The sequence below is a fragment of the Rattus rattus genome, chromosome 8 (genome assembly GCF_011064425.1).
Source record: "Rattus rattus isolate New Zealand chromosome 8, Rrattus_CSIRO_v1, whole genome shotgun sequence".
Classification (NCBI taxonomy): domain Eukaryota; kingdom Metazoa; phylum Chordata; class Mammalia; order Rodentia; family Muridae; genus Rattus; species Rattus rattus.
Window position 1 is genome coordinate 82513220 of NC_046161.1, and position 22081 is coordinate 82535300.

A 22081-nucleotide genomic window follows, 5' to 3' on the forward strand; every position below is an offset into this window, starting at 1 on the left:
AAAAATTAACTGCAATGGATATGAACACTGAAAAGAGAAGTTGTAATAAATTTTATATTCATGCCCAAACATTCCTTCCTAAATGACAAGCCCTTAGGTTATACTAGCCCAAAACATTGCCTCTGACTATCCATAACCCTAGATGTGGGTTTTATCCTCCTGGAACATTTTTCCCTCAGCCATTTTTAACCTACAAGTGAACATCTTTGGCCACTGTATTAATTCAGGCTTGCTCTAGTCATTGCCGTGACTGCTTGTTTTTCCACTAGGTTCCTATAGTTATCAGGCACTTAGGATGTGTTCATCTTTTCATTCTCTTGTAAAGTACTGAGTCACTAATCAAATGACAAAAGTATGACCTTTCATAAAATGAAGATGTCACTATGTTTTATTCTTATATGATGTGATTGTCTGAGCAGTTACTGGCTAGATACCGGATCAATGAAAATTCAGACTCTGAGAAGATTAAGCATGGTTAGATATGAATGGAACATTAAATAATAAGAGAACTCCAGTAACCCTTTAGGCTCTTGTTTATTTAAAGGCACCTTTTAGCCTACCTTCCAGAAGCTCCTATGAACTCAAGTTTTAGGATCTTCGAGCAAAGATAACATTGCTAGATTATTCTGGTAGGTTCCATTATTATACTCTGACTCCAACAGGAGCATGCAAAAGAAAACTGAGTCTGTGTTCCTTTGTCTCCTGTTACCATCTCCTCAGTGTTTTTCTCTTTTCTCTACTATTGTTAGGAGGAGCTTCACAACATAGAACCAAATGGCTAGTAAGTTCAGTTATCAAAATTTCATGCTTGAATGAAATAGCAGAGTTCTCATTTGTAGTTCATTTCAGCAGAAAACAAAACAAAAAAGTGCTAGAGAATAAACCCAAGTCAATTTTGGTGTCCAAGTAGGTATAATTGAAAAAGGAGAAAATGTAAGTGATGTTGTCTAATATCAAGAATTATTGATATTGAATCCAGGATTCTACCATTAGGTCTGCTCAACCCTCCACTCAAGTCCTGTTCTTTATCCTGTTTTTTATTGTGTTTCAATGTAACTGGATAATATTTAAGAAATAAAGATCATATCTCTCAAACTCCATTATCCCTTAGGTGAATAAACTGATAGACTAGTTAATGCAGATATTTTATGGGAATATTATTCCAGCCAAGATGATAAAACTCTAAGGAAAATAAAAATAGGAAGATGCATGAGATAGGACAATGAAAATAAGGACTCAGAAGTACTTGGTCTAATCATAATTCAAAGAAAATGAGAAGAAAGCAGGTTGAAAAGAATGGTGGACAAGTAGCAGGCCCATATTCTTCTGCCTTTGGGAGGACTGCTCTACCCTTGTCTGCTGTGGTTTGCACATGAGAGTACAGGTCAGCTTGAGTCAGATAACTCAACCTGGAGGTACCATCTACCACTTGCTCTCTAGATGTCAAATAATATTGTAGATTTAAGATAGTAATAATATGAGTGTTCTCAAATACAAAGTAGTTTAGAGCAGCCAATGAATCTATTGCATTAGCACTGAAGGCTACCTTAGTATTAACTACTGACCTTTCTTTACAAATGCTTCGAAAGAAAGCACAGTGGACGTAGGACAATCCACAGTGATGATTTCACTTCCTTATTTCTGAGGCTGTAGATCAATGGATTTAGCATAGGGGTGACCAAGTTGTTTAGAATCTGAACAGTTGCATCCAACCAAGGACTTGGTGTTGGCCTTAGATAAATGAAAATCACTGGCATATAAAAGAGCAAGATGGCAGTAAAATGGGCACTACACGTGGAGAAGGCTCTGTGTCGTCCCTCGGTGGATCGGATCTGTAAGATGGAGCGAAGTATACAGCTGTAGGAGGTGAGGATGAAGAAGAAGCAACTGAGGGGCATCAGGCCCACGCTGATGAACCCCACCATCTCAAGGGTTGATGTGTCTGCACAAGCTAGCTTCATAACTACAGGAATATCACAGAAATAATAGTTCACATCTTTGGGACCACAGTAGGGCAACTGGAAAGTGAGAGTAGTTAGAAAGGTGGAGTGAATACAGCCGAAAACTAATGTTCCCATGGCTAGGATGGCACAAACTCTGTGGCTTATTATGACTGAGTAGCGTAGAGGGTAGCATATGGCAACAAAGCGGTCATAGGCCATTACTGTGTACAAGAAGCACTCAGTACCACCCAGAAAATGGTAGAAGAAAAGCTGGGACACACAGCCTGCATAAGAGATAGCTGGGGTATTTCCTGAGAGGTAGAACAGCATCTTGGGAGAGCTCACAGAAGGAAAAAATATGTCACACACTGACAGCTGACACAGGAAGAAGTACATAGGAGTATGAAGCCGAGTGGAGGAGACAATTGCAAGGAGTATGAGCAAGTTCCCCACTAGAGTGAAGATGTAGAAAGACAAAAACAGGACAAAGAGCATGGTCTCCAGACCCTCTGTGTGTGGGATGCCCAACAGAATAAACTGAGTCACTACTGAAAGGTTCTTCATAGCTTTCAGGATGTTTGAACTTGCAAAGATTAAAAGGCAGCAGTCTGGTCCTCAATGTCTATTAAGATTCTTCTTATAGTGAGAGCTTTGAGTATGCTTTGAGAAGCAAAACATTGCATTCTTCTGATGAACAAAACACGATCTCCAGAAAAGTATCTGTTACTGTAAATTCTATTGGAGAGTCAATCTACACAGGTTTTAGAAGGGAGGCTTCATGAATATAAATGATTGTTTTGTCTTCTACACCAAAGCAGAAGTTAAGAGACGTAGTCAAATATTCTCAAGTTAAACAGTGCTTTACGTGAGTTTATATTCTGAGAACATGTGTGTGTTGAACCGTGGTGATACGTTTAATTAACCTGCTGTCCATTTCATTACCCTCTGCAAAGCAATAGGATAATATTGTATGAGAAATCATGACATTTGACAGGAGTGCCGAATTTGGTTTTTCTTAGACTAATGAAAATAATTCGTCCAATGAATTTTATAGTTACCTGCAATATGTAAAGCATAGTTTAACAACAGCAATGTCAACATAAATGAATACTGATACTATGTTTAAAAACCATTTGAAAGTACCTGGCAAAACTGTTAATAAACTCTAGGGTAAGGTCTTCCTTATTTTCAAGAGGCTACAACTTCTAGGAATACTAGCATAGAAAAAAAGGAAGACCCTCTTTTTTGCCATTATTCTCAAGCATTCTTTCACACATACAACTATCCATAGGTCAGCTGCCTCTGAGAGCATTGGCATGATCAGTTGTTAGTAACACTGTATAACCCTTCACCTGTGGCATGGCTGATAGTCAGAAACTCTCTTTACAAATATTGAGAATATTTGTCTCCCATGTATAGGCCAGGTAAGAAAGACCTCCTCTGAGATGTGATCTCTCTTATATTAGAAAAGTTCAGTCCAAATCCAAATAATAACAAAAAATGTGACATACCTGAGAATTAGATATGGACTATATGTACCCCTCAAACATCACCACTGAATAACTTACTTTCAGATATTCATTGTTGATCTCTTTCAAAGAGTTGAGAGCTACAAAATTCAAAAGAAAGGGATTTCAAACACACAAATAGAAATCACCAAGCTACTTATAACTCATTTTCCTGCATTGACCTTACACGAAGAATTAAATACCCTTATGTTGCTTATAATTTACTTCAGCATTAAAAAGATGAGCCTATTGCAGAGTAACTGGTCACAACCTAAGTATAAACTTATAGCAGAAGATATAACTTTCTATTCCTTTCCCATTCCAGGCTAACCGAACTAAAGGATAAAATGACAGCAACAGATGAAGTTATTCCTCCATATCAAAAATATTTCCTGAGTTCTGGAACACACAAAATAACAAAATGATGATTGGAAACTTAAGCCAAAGAATATTAAATTTAAATATTTCTCTCAGCATATACCAAAGGATGTAAACTGCTTTCCTCACCAAGGCCCATGCCACCATGGGAAAAGGGCAATTTTCTGTTTCCTATAATAAAAAGAAAAACATGAAGAAAAAAGCCCGAGAGCATCCACTCTTACTCTCTTGGTCTCCTCACCTTGCCTTTTTATTACATTTCTTTTCCGTTTAGTTGTGGAACATTTCATTACCCCCTCTTTGACTCCAAGGTCCTAAATATTTAGACACACTCTCAAACTAAAATGAATGGTCCTAAAATTCTCCTTTATGTCTACCTCTATTTTCTTTTGTCACTGAGAGCAAGACTTGTAGGGAGACTCTATGCCCTGGATGTGATATAATTTAATTCTGAAGTGCCTTCCTTTAGTGCTTGTTTTCTATGTATATTTGCAAACATTTTATTTTTACCAACTTGGGTCTTATTATCCCCTAAGGAAAAACTAAGTAATGCTAAACAAAATGTCAGATAACTAACAACTAAATGGTTTTGACAAATTCAAATATAAAAGCCCAGCAGCTCTATCTAATATACATAACTATAAATAAAGAGAATCCCAAGATACTCATATTACTAATTTATTAAACCAATTGATTTGTACATAATATCTATCTGGGTCATAGGTTTCATTGAAATGTCAACTCACCTGCATTATTCATAAGATTTCATAGCCAAAATCAACTTGTAACAAAATTTTGAAATTGTACTATATTACTGTAATGCACTGGATTCTTGACTCAAATGTCCATAACAATGTTGATTACTAGCTTCAGAGAAGGACGGAGTAATATCTATCTAGGATAGATTACTCACTGGCTTTTCTAGTCATTCCACGTTGCATATATAAATAATTCTGTTCTCATCCCCATTTTATTTTGAAGCAGGACCTATCTCACTATGCAGCCCAGGCTGGCCTTGAATTCACTGTGTAAATGAGGCTTGTGTATGATATTCTGTTCCTGTCTTTCAAATGCTAAGATTAAAGGCAGGTACTGCCATGCCCAAACCCTTATCCATTTGTAAATGGAATTATCTAATTTCTACCCAGGAGAGGGGAATTTAACAGTATGCAATAGATATTTTTTCTGACTTCATTCCATCTGCAAGTCACCCTTGATAGCCAGTGTCACAGGCTGTTGACAAAACCTTTTTTTACTATTTCTTTTAATTTTGAGCTTATAATATAATCACAACATTCCCCCCTTTTCTTTTATCCCTCTAAATCCCCCATATACTTCCTTGCTCTAATTCAGATTCACAGCATATTATTATTGCTGTTATATACACACATGTGTATGCATCCACACATATTCTAAATACAACCTATTCAGTCTCTATATTATTACTAGTATGTTTTTTCAGAGCTGATCATTTGGTGTTAGATAACGTATCTTTGTACTATTCCCTAAAGAAGACTATTTATGACTTGCTAAATAGTCTTTATTTATTTTTATTTTGTAAAGCTAATAAGTGGTCTCAAATAACATCCCACTTCAATTCCATCCCTGCAGTCTTGAGAGTGATGAGAGGTAGAGTGATGAGAGGGTCCCAGCTGTAACAGAAGTTGCTGTGCTGGTCCTTGTTGGCTCTTATCTGGTCTAAAAGGAATCAGGGAAACTCAAGCATTAACCAAAGAAAAGATGGAAACAAGGTACATATAAAGGTATGCTATTATGTTGAAATGGAAAATACACTGGCCTGCATCGAATAAAGACAAAGGGCAGAACTAAGGGAGAAGGTTATGTAAGTTAATGCTAGAGTAGACACCTAAGAGACGAAGAGTCTTTCTACCCACTACTGTATTAATACTGACAGTAACAAGAATGGTCATGGCACACACCATTTGGTGAATACTTGCTGTGTCCCAAGGACTGGTGAGTCATTCATAAAAACTGATTCTTTTTTAAAAATATTATCCGTAAGTTGGTCTTTCTTTTGTAAATCAGACAGAAAAACTGACATTCAAATACACCAAGGAAATCACTTTGCTTTATTTCATGTCTGTGCTTGTAATTGTTAGAAAGAGCTGCTCTCTTTGTCTCTCCTTCCTAAGGAACCCTCTTCTAATGCTAGGAAATGAGGTTGTTCCTGAAAGGCCGTTACTGCAGCTTTACATAAAAGTGAAAGGAGACTTTATGTCTCATTCTCCCCAGTCATTTTCAGTCTATTTATATTTAAATTGTTTGTGTGCATAAGTATGTGCGTGTGTGTGTGTGTGTGTGTGTGCGCGTGCGTGTGTGTTTACATGTGTCCATGCATATGCCACGGTGCCTGTGTGATGGTCAGAGAACAATTTGAGGGACTCAGTTCTCTCTCTCTCCCCTGTGTTGTCTCCAGTGATTGGACTCAGGTGATGAAGCAAGCACCTTCACCAACTAAGACATCCCCCAGTCCTCACTTTTGACATTAAATGTATATTTTAATCATAATTTTACTTCATTTTATAAATCACACAACATATACTTTTTTTGTCTCGCACATTCTGTCTTTTTAGCATCTCCGTATTTTAGAAAGGCTGTTACCAGAGCTGACGCAAAGAACATCTCTAAAGAGAGAGGTTAGGCTAGCATGGGTCAATATACTCCACTAAAGAAAATTTATATTGTAAAGCGATACCCAGTACGATTCTGAGGAGAGGGCTGAGAACCTTTGCTTTTTACAAATGCCATCCACACCTGAACACCTCCAATTCAAGTGAGCCCTCCACACTTGATAAGCAAAGAACCTCAAAGTTCCTATGCTTTGTTTATGCTCAGATGCCATCATGTTCTATGATCTGTAGGCTCATTAGAATTTGCAATTGATTTCAGGAAAGTATATTGCCTAAAGATCAAGAAGTTCCATGTGTATTACCTGTTAGTGTGTGAGGATCAGAGGTTGATGGACCCTGGCAGAAGTCTGAATACTCATACCATCCATCTAGAAACATGGTTCCAGCTTTTCTAAATACAATAACTAGAACTGGCATTTCCTTTTTATGATGAGAACTATGTGCTCCAGCCCAAGGAGCTTTCCTGCTCAATTATAAAGAATCATGTCTTGTGGGGCTTGTACGATCAAGACCATACCACCCCTCCCTGGATCGCTAGTTAAAGTGTTTTGAAGATTCTCTGATAGCCTGCCTGGAGTTCAGAGATAGCTCTGAGGGAGCAATTAGTTTATCACCTCTATTCCCAATTAAATCATAAAATGAAGGTGATAGTTTTATTGTAAAGAGATGTTCCAAAGTGGGAAACGTGTTCCTGGAAGATTAGTTGCACAGTAGAAAACAACTCAATGCTTATGTTATTAGTTCATCTTCAATGCTGTCCCTCCATTAAATGCCTTCTGTAGCCTTAAGACTCAGCTACATCATTCATTTTATCATGTAAAATAAATTATCTATACACTTCCAAAGTTAATCAGGAAAGGCAATTACTTTAGGTTTTGGAAAGGATTTTGCATTGAGGTTTTCTACTAAGGAAACAGATTGTTCCGAAATAGAGATTGGAACAAAACCAAAAGCTAAAAAACATCACAAGAATGTTTGTACATGTTTAAACTTAACGGTGGCTCGTGTTTATAAAAAACCTACTTAAAAAGCAAAGATTTTTCTCTTTTACCAGAATAATTTCTTATAATTTCCACTGGATTTCTAATTAGGAAAGTAAATCTTGACAGACTCAAGGCATATTTAAGATTTTGTTTTTTCTGACATTCATCTAAGTGTTATACTACAAGTTATTTTAAATTACAGTTCATTCTTTATTCTGGTGTACCTGACTTCAAAGAGACCACTCTGAAGCCAATGTTTTGGAAGTTTCCTTTACCCTATGGCAGCTAAATTCCAGGGGAAGGTGGGGAACCTTCAAAAGTAGACTAAAACTCTGAGAAATCACCAGTCCTCCTGTCTAAAGGGACCATACAGAACCCACTAATTGGACTTTACCCAGTGTAAATTCCTCAAAAGAGTGGTAGGTCAATACTGAAGGAAGTATTTTCAGTATTTCCAAGGGAAGACTCTTTGGAGACAAGATCCTGATTCACCCAGTTGATGGCCTAACTTGTGGAAGTAGAATAAGTAACACAAAACAACAACAGTTGACCATAAGAATAAGGAGAAGTATTTAAGTTACAGACATCAGCCTGGCCTCACATACTAGCAGAAAAACAGAGCCAAACAACACAGTGTTCTGCAGTAATACTGAATAAGAGAAGAAAAAGGAAAGAACACTGACTGGCATAGTCATCTTTAATCCTAGCGGTTCTTCCCTAACTCTCGAGTTGAGCATGGCAAGGAGTCTCATATCATAGGGTTGGTCTGAGGACTCCCAGTCATCTCAAAAAGTGTTTAGCAGTGAGAAACAGTATCTTCTAGTATTGATTTAATCAAGGTAGTTATGTAATGGAAATAAAGCCAAAAATGTAAACTTAATTTATTCAAGGTACCCTCAGTAATTCTGAAATGGGAAATGTATGACTTTTGTTTCCCTCTTTGCTACATTTATGTTGCCTTTCAACTTTCATCCAATTCCTGTTTCTGCAAACATAATACTTAGCACTATGACCTTGCAAGAACATCATGCAAGAACAAAAGCGAGTGAATAACGGTAATGCAGATTATTAATTCAAGCATTGACCAGGATTGATGCTACATGCTTACTTTAGATTCCATGTACCTATTTTATTGTAATTGTTCTGGAAAATCTCAAGTGCCAATCTGCATATGACTAAAATGAAAGTTGCATTGAAGAAAATATATTGGAAGAGCATGGCAACTTCTCCCAGAAGACATAATAAGGGCTGAAGATTAGGTGCAAAAATTACCTGGAAATAGATTAACAAGGTTGTATGTCCTTTATTGTTATGACAAAAAAGAGAAAATATAAGAATAAAACCCAAAATCTATTTCCACCAAGAAGTAGGGGACTTGCTCGTAGCAAAAAGAGGCTCTTGTCATGGGTGACATCCTCAGAAGTCAAAGGCAGCAAGATTCACAGATAATTTCAGGAGACTATTGGCAGCTTGCACAAGCATGGGGATGGAAAAGCCTGTGGGGAGAGGAAACAAGTCTCAGAACTTTGGGAGAGGAGAGGGAGGCTCTTTTCTCAGCTTCCGTCAATCATTCCTACATCTTCCTTCAGCTTGACTTAGTTTCCTGTAGTACCCGTGGCTCTTACCCCTTTCTTCTGATTCAGCTTTAGTCAATTTTGTCCACAGGAATACAGCAATGAGGATAAACTAAACATTCAGGACACTCCCTACATGTCTGGGGATACTCTTATTCAGCTAAGTATCCCCACTTGTGCTCCTTCCCTTTGCTCAGCTTGTCCCTACCGCCAAATACATACTTCACCCTAATCCTGAAAAGGAAGAATTAGCTGGAGAAACAGACAATAACACGGTTGGGGCAACATGGGGACACTTGAGTGCTCTGCTGCAAGCTCCTGGAGATGCAGATGGGAAAGAGAGTAAGGGAGGGAGGGGCTGTGCTCAGACTTGCATGATCATGAAGTCAAACCACAGCCTCCCTTTCCAGATGGTCACACTCACATTTCACGTCCTTGCCGCTGGCTTGAAGCCAGAGCACACCCAGCACTGTGGCCCAGGCTGAGGGGTCTCCATGCTGCCAGACAGATGGAAACTTCTGTGGTGCTTCAGGCATGACAGGAAGCCATTCAAGAAGAAGTGAAGAGATTTACTATCTTTCTCCCAATTGCTCCAAATCGGAATTTTCTGCTTCATCTTTTTCTCACAGAGCCTCGAGACAACATTCCATTACCACTTAGAAAAGGACTTAAGTTCTAAGTCCAGTGTAACAATGATCACATTCCTCAAAACACCTCCAAACGTCCAGTGCATGGATAATTGGATGGTACAAAAAGAAGAAAATGGAGGTTTCACTTATTTAAAGGCATTGTGTTCATCATATTTTTTTATCTTCAATTGCCCAAAAAAAAATCCATAAGGAATAATCAGTAACACATTTCCAAACATAAACATGCACATAATATAAAAATGAAAATATTTGGCTACAGTGAGTCTATGGATTACTATAGTCTATTAATGAGGGATATTGGAATTTTGCCAGGAATTGACATGGGTACATTGTAAATGGTCCATGAAAATCTGTAATCCTAGGTCAAGAATGAAGCTCATCCTGAGGATCTTGATCCGGATGTACTGCTCACATTGCCTGTGGCTTCCCAAGATCTCTGTGTAACATCTGCATCTGTTCTCTGTACATTTTCTGTCTCTACTCCTACAGCTGAGGATTAAGAAACGGAAGCAATTCTTGATTTTTATTCCTGCTGCACAGTTATTTGTTAGTGCTTTTACCTTCCCACAAAAACTTACTAATTATGATCAGAGATCTTAGGAGATTTTGATCCTCCTATTTATCACTTTTTTCTTTCAGTTTTGTTATATTTCAATAGAAATCTTTAATCTGTATCTTCCTTAAAGTCATCATTGAAAACATAGATCCATAAAAATTCAGAGTTTAGTGGGTGAATATATATTATTCCACTCTGACATGAATTCATTATTTAGCTGTATTATTTTATCTAATATACACCCAAGGTGAGAATTCATCATTTACAATTTTCAAATTTCTGGCTGAAATTCAAATAGCAGCTTGAGATATTTATTCTACTCTAGTACATGTTTTTACTGAATTGAATTTATAATGGCCTGTATGCTGGAGTGCAATACTCTGATGATATATTCCTCTAAATAGTAGCATATCTTATTATTTTAGTGTTAAAAAGTAACTATCATTTTGACAAGTATCCAATATGGAATAATTTTTAAGAAATATTCCCATGGTCTTGCTCTAAATAATTAAGTCAATTTATTTATTACAGAATAGATACTATAGATTAAAAATGTCTATCAATTACACTCACATTTCATAGGTTCAATAATAAGGTAAGACAAGGAGATAGGATAGAAGTTGTATAACCATAGAGTATCCAAATTTTATTTAATTGTGTTTTATGTTTTAATAATTCAGAATTATATTTCTTCTTTGTGAACTGACATGTTTTTTATTAAAAATTATTCTTTCAAATAGTATTAGACTATTCAGAAAGTAATCTTAAGATTCTGAACAAGGTTTACTCTTGTCAGTCTATCTGAGAACATAAAAACGCAAACTTAGGGTTACTATTGGAGATGCTGAAGACAGGGCATGCTAGTATTGAATCTACTTCCCATGGACTGACTCACACGGTGTTTGTTTTCTCAGTGTTCATTTTTTTCTGTCTAGAACCCAACTTAATTAACTGTATTGAATAAATATGGGGAAAGTTGACAGCCTTGTCCCCAATTGAGTCTTTTGAAACCCCTCACATGTGCACAACAATCATAGCCGAATTTTACCTTAAACATAAGAGGATTCTTCCATCCACAATTTAATTTAAAGTAATTTTGTTTCCACCCTACAAACCTATTTTACCACTGTCACTTTCAAAAACAGTTCAATTGGACCATAATCATCCAGGTTTGAAAGGCAAGGTTGGCAATTTTCTCATCCCAGGAATATTGCTTTCTGTCACACCTGGGATATCTTCTGCATGTCCACACTACTACTAAATTCACCTCCCACTAGGACCCAAACCTAAGTATCCAAAAGTCACACCATAGACTTTTAGTGTATTACATGTTTTCCCATAAATTTGAGACTTTGTACATCCTTGTAGGTAACTCTAAGAGCAGCCATGGGCTACATGGTCACATCAGAAAAAAAAAAAGAAAGGAAGGAAGAGAGAAGGAAGAGAGAGAGAGAGAGAGAGAGAGAGAGAGAGAAGAGGGAAGGAAGGAAGGAAGGAAGAAAAGAAAAGGAAGGAAGGTGTGTGTGTGTGTGTGTGTGTGTGTGTGTGTGTGTGTGTGATTCAATTACCTTAAAGAGCAGTGAGCACTACAAATTACAATACCATCTTCCATTCATAAATGATGCAATAGTTTCACAACAATTAAAGGAATGACAAATTATTAATAGATTCAAAGAAAATAAGACTCATAGCCTTCAGTTGTATACCCTTTGGGAAGAATACCAAAATCCAATGGAAAGTCCCAATCCAATGATCATTTTTTTCAGACTTAATTCATTTATTTTTCTTGTATAGAAACCCTTATGTGTTAGCCATTGCTGGATACTGGGTCCTCTGAACAGAGACTCTGGTGTGGGTTTTCACAAGATGGTCAGTGCATTCCTGATAAGGAGACTTGGTAAACACAGTCTCTTTCCAGAGGTCAGGGGTCAGGTAGCTGTAGGTCTTGGAGATAGGGTGAAAGGTGGCCTTGGCAAAGTTGCCCAGGGTGGCAGTGCAGCCCCTGGCTGAAGTATAGCATTCATCTATACCGACCATCATCAGTAGCTTCTTGGGCACAGGAGCAGAGACAATGCCAGTGCCTCTGGGGGTGGGGATGAAGCGCATCAGCACAGAGCCACAGTGGCCTGTCACCTTGCATGGCACAGTGTGAGGTTTGCCAATCTTGTTCCCCCAGTAGCCTCTCCGCACTGGGACTATAGAAAGCTTGGCCAGGATGATGGCCCCTCAGATGGCAGTCGCTACCTCCTTGGAACACTTAACACCAAGACCAACGTGGCCATTGTAGTCCCCAATAGCGACAAAGGCCTTGAACCTGGTCCGCTGGCCAGCCCGAGTCTGCTTCTGCACTGGCATGATTTTCAGGACCTCATCCTTTAGAGATGTACCCAGGAAAAAGTAAATAATCTCAGACTCCTTAATGGGCAGGGAGAACAGGTAGATCTCCTCCAAGGACTTGATCTTCATATCCTTAACCAGGTGACCCAGCTTGGTGACAGATATCCACTCCTTGTCTTCAGCTTTACCTGCATTAGCCCCGCGGCCTTGTCCATGGCCACAACCTCAGCCAAGACCTTGGCCCCTAAGGCCTGAAGAGGAAGCCGCCCTGTCCTCCTAATCCTGGGCCCCCTGGTCCTCTGCGCCCTTCCACTGCTCCAGTGTCATCTGCCATTTGGTGTTTTCCCGAAGAAGAAGCCCAATGATCATTAAGATAATCATGATTAAACAAAATAGGTCATAATATAAACAAAAAGTCATAAACTTGTAAAAGAAATGGGGACGGGAAAACTGAAAGATATTGGAATAAGACTGGAAAGGGTAAATGCAGCTAATAAACAGAGAATGTTATATACATATATGAAATTGTCAAATCCCTTAAATAGAAAAAGAATTTAACAATGTACACACAAAAGTAGTCATCACAAAGAGGATAGAAATTGAAATGGCAGTTACGGATGACACATAGCCTCAATGTTAGTACTCTAAGGGCAGAGACAGGCAGACTGACACCAGTGCCAGCTTTGTCTAGTGTGAAAGTTCAAAATGAAACATATCTTTCAAAAAGTGAAAGCAAAAATATTACTCAAAAGAAACAACTTTGATAGTAAAAGTAGAAGCTACAGACTAGGAAAATAGTTATCAATATATTTCATGAAATGAAATACTTTTTCAGTAAAAAACAAATCTAGAGAAAACAATATCAGTGGTAAAGAGATTTGAATGAATACCGAAAGGGGACACTCTAATGGTTATTAAATGTTAAAAATATATGAGGTAGAGATAATGGAAAAATAAAAAAAATAAAACCAGGAAACACTAATGGCCTCATGCACAAAACTGGCTAAGATTGAAGAACAGAAATGATCGATTTGCTTAGGAAATGAAGCAACTGGAAACTATGTGTAAAGTTGATGTGAGTTAAATTGGTACAAATTATGACACTGTTTACCATTCCTCAGAAATTGGACAATTTTGTTTACTTAAAGAATGGCCCATGCGGATATGTTAATGCGACTGTGTTTTGCTCTCTGTAGAGTTGGGTTCAAAACCACATGTGAATGCCAACAATTAAGATACATGGTAGCATTTGCATTTAGTTTACATATATCCTTCCATATTAATTAAGTCTCTGGTAGATTGCTTGTGATATATAATACAATAACTTCAAAGCCCATCACTTTGAACATGGATATAAATTATAGTGAATTATTAGCACAACTTGACTAAGGTTACATGTAAATTATATCTAAATCTCAACAAACTTGTGATAAAGAAGTCACAGTGTTTACCCTGTGATAGCTTATCTGCCTAGATATCAAATATTTCATTAACTTTCTATTTTTAATTTGTCAATCCCTTTACAATGAAATAATAATTAAATATATCCTTTAGAGCTCTAGAAAAATTAGGGACAATAACTTAGTAGTGTCAATGTTAAGTGAAAAAGTACCTTTAAATTTTATGAAAAATAAAACCATAGGCATCAGTTAGGTAACTGAAAAATCCCTTAGTCACTCTATCCCTTTAGAAGCATTTGAACCCCTGTTAGCATGTGAAACCAGTCATATGTGGCATTGCTTGAGATCCAGTCAGCACAGTAAAAACCATACTCTCCTCATACCTGCGTTTCTTGCTGTTTAATTATTCTAAATGTGTAATTCACTTCCCCATCTGTGAAGACAAAGAGTGGTAAAAGAATATACCCATGGAGCCTCTGTAGAGTTCATTATAAGTCAACACATTGGTCATCATAGATGCAACTTTTTCCTATCTTTGAAGCTTCTTCACACATGGAAAGGAACACTAATTAATGCTCCACTGTTACTTACTCCAAGTTGTCACAGAGATTCTTTAGATCCCTGAGAAATTTCACACCCTCCCTTTGCTGCTTCATCTGAAGCTTTGTGGTACCAACTGCCTACCACATGGAATGAAGGAAAAGTGCTGCTTCCGATCTTTGTTCTCATTGCTACAAATCTCAGTGTAACTGCAACCGTAGTTCCAGGCTGGAGGTTCTTCACATTGCAAGAAAAGGCATCCCTGGAGTATTCATCCTTTTCCAACAAGTATGCTTCAAGGCCCTGGGAGAGGGCATCCTCATAGTAGATATGAACCTAGAGCAAGGGCGGGGTGGGTTCAAATAAAATCACAAGTAGTAAAGGAGGAGGACAGCATGCAGAGAGGAAGAGAGAAGAACCTAGAGCATGGAGAGAAGGATTTCTACTGATAGGAGCAGGAAGCTTAGAGCAGGAGACTTACCCAAGAGCAGTACAGCTGAAGGAGAGACTGTGTCTGACAGCTGAAATCTCAAGCTGTCAGTGGCCACTGATGGAGGCTGAAAGAGGAGATTGGTAGACTAGGGTCCCCTACAATGAAACACATGTCAGAATTCCAACCCCAGAATACATTTCCCTCGCTTAGTGTTTCACACTCTCCCTCTGCCTCATTCTTCAGCAGTCACCTGTGGTAAGAGTTCCTTCTGTCTCTCATTGGAAGCTCTTAAGGGTCCTTGAGGAAGAGACTGGTTCCCAAGGGGACCAAAGTTACATTGGATGCCATTAGATTGCAGAGGACTTTACTCTGGGTTAGGGAGCTGCCTACTTGGTGACACTCCAGATATCTGACAGGAAGGAGCAAGGTGAATCAGCTGGTCACATCCCTGATGTTTACTACTGCAGGGAGACGAATAATCTATGCTTGATGGACAGATAGATGATTGTGTTGTGAAGTAAAAAACCTTAAACAAAATGAAGTTATTTAATCCTTAGACTCTCCATCCAAGACCTTCAGCATCAGATTATTACAAAAGGCATAACTTCTATCCCTCTAATGTCTTCAAAGAAAGGGCTTACAGGCTGCGATGTATCAGGAGAACTAGAGAATCAAGGCTCTATTTCTATAGAATAAATTTGCATAAAACTGACAAAAACTGAGATAGAGGAAGAGAGAGAGGGAGGTCAGAAAAAGAAGAGAGTGAGAGAATATGAACTTGAAATTGAGATCATTTAGGTAGTATCAACCTAGAAAAACCTTCAGGGATCACACACCAGGATGAGCTTTCCCCCCAACCCCTTAGGCTACAGGGCTGCCAGCTAAAATTCACTTACAATACAGAGCAGATGCAAGTGTTTGCTTGGAACCCAGAGTATGAAGGAGCACAACTGGGATGCTGGTGATGCCAGGAATATAAACACAAAATAAAAGTGTGCATGAAATTGTATGGACTTTTAAAGTTTTTAAAGCATGAATGAATTTTATTTACATGTTCATTTGTGTTGTTTAAAGGAAGTGACTCATTTTTAATAAAATATTCAGTAAAGTTAAAAACCAAGGTTTTTACAGAGAAATATGATATTCACTCTTTGGCAATGTATCTGGCCATGAAATTATTTGAATGGAACAGAGCAGTGCACTGAGTTTATTAATCATAGACATTTTCCAAGAAATGCACCAGCAAATTTCTTCACAATGAGTTTGCAAAGCCTCAGATGCTGTGCATTGAATCTATTACCTCACCACTGTTCTTATGCAACCAGGAGACAGAGAAACAAAAGCAAATGAAGCTAGTCTTGGAGTACCATTGCTCATTATTTGACAGTTTCCTTTCCTTTTTCTTTTTCTCCAGATTTTATTCTCCTCATGGTGCACCAACTGTTTCACATTCCATATCTCCTGTCTACCCCACCCCTGTCTCTGTGAGGATGTCCCTACATCCCACAAGGCCTCTAAACTCCCTGGGGCCTCCAGTCTCTTGAGGGTTAGGTGCATCTTCTCTGACTGAACCCAGACCCAGCAGTCCTCTGCTATACATGTGTTGGAGGACTCATCTCAGCTGGTGTATGCTGCCTGGTTGGTAATCCAGTGTCTGAGAAATTCTTCGGCGTCCAGTTTAATTAAGACTGCTGGTCCTCCTACAGGGTCATCCTCCTCCTCAGCTTCTTCCAGCTTTTCCCTAATTCAGTCAAAGGGGTCAGCAGCTTCTGTCCATTGGTTGGCTGCACATATCTGGATCTGACTTTTTCAGATGTTGAGTCTTTCAGAGGGCAGTCATGTTAAATCCTGCCAGAAAGTAGTTAGTTACCCCATAAACTCATTTCAACCATGAACCCTGTAGACAGATTTCTGTATCAGTTATTGTTACAGTTCACAGATAGGTAAGACTATTGATGGCATTCTCCCTGCGCTAGCTAGTTTTAGGTCAACTTGACACACACTAGAGTCATATGGAAAATTGCAATCTCAATTGAGGAAATGCCCTCACTAGATTAGGTTTTAGGCAAATCTATCATACATTTTCTTGATCGACAAATAATTTGGAAGGATGGATTCAATGTGGCTGATATAACTCATGGTCCAGTTGCCCTGAGATTTACAATAATACAGACTGAGCAAGGCAAAGGGAGAAAGTTGGTATGTAATCACTGTTTTAGTACCTGTCTCCAAGTTCCTGTCCTGACTTCCTTAGATGATGGACTTATAAGCTGTAAAGAGAAAGGCTTGATCATGATGTTTAGCACAGCATAGAAACCCTGATTATGAAGAAAGTCTAGGAGCCACCTACACAGTATATCTTGATACTATGGAAGTTAAACTGTAGGAAAACTTTCTGGTAACTATTGACTTTATTTCTCCATGTTCTTAGATAGAAATGTGTATTGTTTGCAGCAAGAAAGTCTTACCATCAAGTTCTGGTGGACAGCCAAGACTAAAAGCAGTAGCCACTATATGTGGAGGGGGCTTTAAAGTACCCTTTTAAAACACTTCTATCTATCTATTTAAAACACTTCTTCTATCATTTGCTGAAGAAAATTTGTATCTAATGAATCATGAAGAAACACTTACACCAATCTAATTCTACATAGATGTTAATTTTTAGGTGTCTGATTATACTCCACTAATCAGTATACCTGTATTAATAGCAATATGCACAATCACTGTAACACTGGGTCAAGTTTTAAGTGGAGGAGCATTGAATTTTAAAGTTCATTAATGTCCTTTAAGCTTCTTTTGATTATTCTGCGCCCCACACATATGGATCGATCTGCATTCTTCTACATGTTGACCTCCAGTTGAACCAGCACCATTTGCTGAAAATGCTATCTTTTTTCCATTGGATGGTTTTGGCTCCTTCGTCAAAAATCAAGTGACCATAGGTGTGTGGGTTCATTTCTGGGTCTTCAATTCTATTCCATTGGTCTATCTGTCTGTCTCTGTACCACTACCATGCAGTTTTTATCACTATTGCTCTGTAATACTGCTTGAGTTCAGGGATAGTGATTCCCCCTGAAGTCCTTTTATTGTTGAGGATAGTTTTAGCTATCCTGGGTTTTTTGTTATTCCAGATGAATTTGCAAATTGTTCTGTCTAACTCTTTGAAGAATTGGATTGGTATTTTGATGGGGATTGCATTGAATCTGTAGATCGCTTTTGGTAAAATGGCCATTTTTAGTATATTAATCCTGCCAATCCATGAGCATGGGAGATCTTTCCATCTTCTGAGGTCTTCTTCAATTTCTTTCTTCAGAGGCTTGAAGTTCTTATTGTAGATATCTTTTACTTGCTTAGTTAAAGTCACTCTGAGGTACTTTATATTATTTGGGACTATTATGAAGGGTGCCGTTTCCCTAATTTCTTTCTCGGCTTGTTTCTCTTTTGTGTAGAGGAAGGCTACTGATTTATTTGAGTTAATTTTATACCCAGCCACTTTGCTGAAGTTTTTATCAGGTTTAGTAATTCTCTGGTGGAACTTTTGGGATCACTTAAATATACTATCATATCATCTGCAAATAGTGATATTTTGACTTCTTCTTTTCCAATCTGTATCCCCTTCATCTCCTTTTGTTGTCTGATTGCTCTGGCTAGAACTTCAAGAACTATATTGAATAAGTAGGGAGAGAGTGGGCAGTGTTGTCTAGTCCCTGATTTTAGTGGGATTGCTTCAAGTTTTTCTCCATTTAGTTTAATGTTAATGATTGTATTGCTATATATGGCTTTTACTATGTTTAGGTATGGGCCTTGAATTCCTATTCTTTCCAGGACTTTTATCATGAAGGGGTGTTGAATTTGTCAAATGCTTTCTCAGCATCTAATGAAATGATCATGTGGTTTTGTTCTTTCAGTTTGTTTATATAATGGATCACGTTGATGGTTTTCCTTATATTAAACCATCCCTGCATGCCTGTGATTATGCCTACTTGATCATGGTGGATGATTGTTTTGATGTGCTCTTGGATTCGGTTTGCCAGAATTTTATCGAGTATTTTTGCGTCGATATTCATAAGGGAAATTGGTCTGAAGTTCTCTTTCTTTGTTGGGTCTTTGTGTGGTTTAGGTATAAGAGTAATTGTGGCTTCATAGAAGGAATTCAGTAGTGTTCCATCTGTTTCAATTTTGTAGAATATTTGGATAGTATTGGTATAAGGTCTTCTTTGAAGGTCTGATCGAATTCTGCACTAAACCCGTCTGGACCTGGGCTCTTTTTGGTTGGGAGACCTTTAATGATTGCTTCTATTTCGTTAGGAGTTGTGGGGTTTTTTCAATGGTTTGTCTGTTTCTGATTTAGCTTCGGTACCTGGTATCTGTCTAGGAAATTGTCCATTTCCTCCAGATTTTCCAGTTTTGTTGACTATAGGTTTTTGTAGTAGGATCAGATGATTTTTTTGAATTTCCTCTGTGTCTGTAATTATGTCTCCCTTTTCATTTCTGATTTGTTAACTTGGACACACTCTCTGTGTCCTCACGTTAGTTTGGCTAAGGGTTTATCTATCTTGTTGATTTTCTCAAAGATCCAACTTTTGGTTCTGTTGATTCTTTCTATGGTCCTTTTTTTTCTACTTGGTTGATTTCAGATCTGAGTTTGATTATTTCCTGCCTTCTACTCCTCCTGGATGTATTTGCTTCTTTTTGTTCTAGAGCTTTTAGGTGTGCTGTCAAGCTGCTGACATATGCTCTCTCCTGTTTATTTCTGCAGGCACTCAGAGCTATGAGTTTTCCTCTTAGCACAGCTTTCATTGTGTGCCATAAGTTTGGGTATGTTGTACCTTCATTTTCTTTAAATTCTAAGAAGTCTTTAATTTCTTTCTTTATTTCTTCCTTGACCAGGTTATCGTTGAGTAGAGCGTTGTTCAATTTCCACGTATATGTGGGCGTTCTTCCCTTATTGTTATTGAAGACCAGCTTTAGGCCGTGGTGGTCTAATAGCATGCACGGGATTATTTCTATCTTTCTATATCTGTTGATGCCTATTTTTTGACCAATTATATGGTCAATTTTGGAGAAATTTCCATGAGGTACTGAGAAAAATGTATATCCTTTTTCTTTAAAATAGAATGTTCTATGAATATCTGTTAAGTCCATTTGGTTCATGACTTCTCTTAGTCTGTCTATGTCTCTGTTTAATTTCTGTTTCCATGACCTGTCATTGATGAGAGTGGGGTGTTGAAATCTCCTACTATTATTGTGTAAGGTGCAATGTGTGCTTTGAGCTTTAGTAAGGTTTCTTTTATGTATGTAGGTGCCCTTGTATTTGGAGCATAGATATTTAGGATTGAGAGTTCATCTTGGTGGATTTTTCCTTTGATGAATATGACGTGTCCTTCATTATCTTTTTTGATGACTTTTGGCTGAAAACTGATTTTATCTGATATTAGAATGGCTACTCCAGCTTGCTTCTTCCGACCATTTGCCTGGAAAGTTGTTTTCCAGCCTTTCACTCTGAGGTAGTGTCTGTCTTTGTCTCTGAGGTGTGTTTCCTGTAGGCAGCAGAATGCAGGGTCCTCGTTGCGTATCCAGTTTGTTAATCTATGTCTTTTTATTGGGGAGTTGAGACCATTGATGTTGAGAGATATTAAGGAATAGTGTTTATTGCTTCCTGTTACATTCATATTTGGATGTGAGGCTATGTTTGTGTTCTTTTCCTCTCCTTGTTTTGTTGCCAAGATGTTTAGTTTCTTGCTTTTACTAGGGTTTAGCTTGCCTCCTTATGTTGGGCTTTACCATTTATTATCCTTTGTAGTGCTGTATTTGTAGAAAGATATTGTGTAAATTTGGTTTTGTCGTGGAATATCTTGGTTTCTCAATCTATGTTAATTGAGAGTTTTGCAGGATACAGTAACCTGGGCTGGCATTTGTGTTCTCTTAGGGTCTGTATGACATCTGTCCAGGATCTGCTGGCTTTCATAGTTTCTGGCGAAAAGTCTGGTGTGATTCTGATAGGTCTGCCTTTATATGTTACTTGACCTTTTTCCCTTACTGCTTTTAATATTCTTTTTTTATTTTGTGAATTTGGTGTTTTGACTATTATGTGACAGGAGGTGTTTCTTTTCTGGTCCAATCTATTTGGAGTTCTGTAGGCTTCTTGTATGCTTATGGGCATCTCTTTCTTTAGGTTAGGGAAGTTTTCTTCTATGATTTTATTGAAGATATTTACTGGTCCTTTGAGCTAGGAGTCTTCACTCTCTTCTATACCTATTATCCTTAGGTTTGATCTTCTCATTGAGTCCTGGATTTCCTGTGTGTTTTGAACCAGTAGCTTTTTCCATTTTACATTATCTTTGACAGTTGTGTCGATGATTTCTATGGAATCTTCTGCTCCTTAGAGTCTCTCTTCTATCTCTTGTATTCTGTTGGTGATGCTTGTATCTATGGCTCCTTGTCTCTTCCTTTGGTTTTCTATATCCAGGGTTGTTTCCCTGTGTTCTTTCTTGATTGCTTCTATTTCCATTTTAATTCCTTCAATTCTTTGATTGTGTTTTCCTGGAATTCTTTCAGGGATTTTTGTGATTTCTCTCTATAGGCTTCTACTTGTTTATTTATGTTTTCCTGCATTTCTCTAAGGGAGTTCTTCATGTCTTTCTTGAAGTCCTCCAGCAATATGATCAAATATGATTTTAAATCTAGATCTTGCTTTTCTGGTGTGTTTGGATATTCAGTGTTTGCTTTGGTGGGAGAATTGGGCTCCGATGATGCCATGTAGTCTTGGTTTCTGTTGCTTGGGTTCCTGCACTTGCCCCTCACCATCATATTATCTCTGATGTTACTATGTTCTGCTATTTCTGATAGTGGCTAGACTGTTATATAAGCCTGTGTGACAGGAGTGTTGTAGACCTGTTTTCCTGTTTTCTTTCAGCCAGTTATGGGAAAAGAGTGTTCTGCTCTCGGGCGTGTATTTTTTCCTATCTACAGGTCTTCAGCTGTTCCTGTGGGCCTGAAGAGTTCCTGTGTGTTCCTGTGAGTCAGTAATGTGGGCCAAGTGTAGTCTCTTCTGGCTTCCCAGGCTTGTCTGCCTCTCTGAAGGTTTAGCTCTCCCTCCTACGGAATTTGGGTGTAGAGAGCTATTAA

The 22081-nt window shown here is 38.1% G+C and overlaps 1 protein-coding gene and 1 pseudogene across 1 annotated transcript; both read right to left on the bottom strand.

The window, feature by feature from the left end:
- Positions 1 to 1571: 1571 nt before the first annotated feature.
- Positions 1572 to 2507, bottom strand: LOC116907555 (olfactory receptor 149). The gene has a single exon (XM_032910578.1). The coding sequence runs from the start codon at positions 2505 to 2507 to the stop codon at positions 1572 to 1574; it is 936 nt and encodes a 311-aa protein (XP_032766469.1).
- Positions 2508 to 12043: 9536 nt separating this feature from the next.
- Positions 12044 to 12914, bottom strand: LOC116906919 (annotated as a pseudogene).
- Between the last annotated feature and the right edge of the window lie 9167 nt (positions 12915 to 22081).

Excerpts from the sequence above, each read along its gene's own strand:
- LOC116907555 (XM_032910578.1), bottom strand. The coding sequence starts at position 2,507 with ATGAAGAACCTTTCAGTAGTGACTCAGTTTATTCTGTTGGGCATCCCA.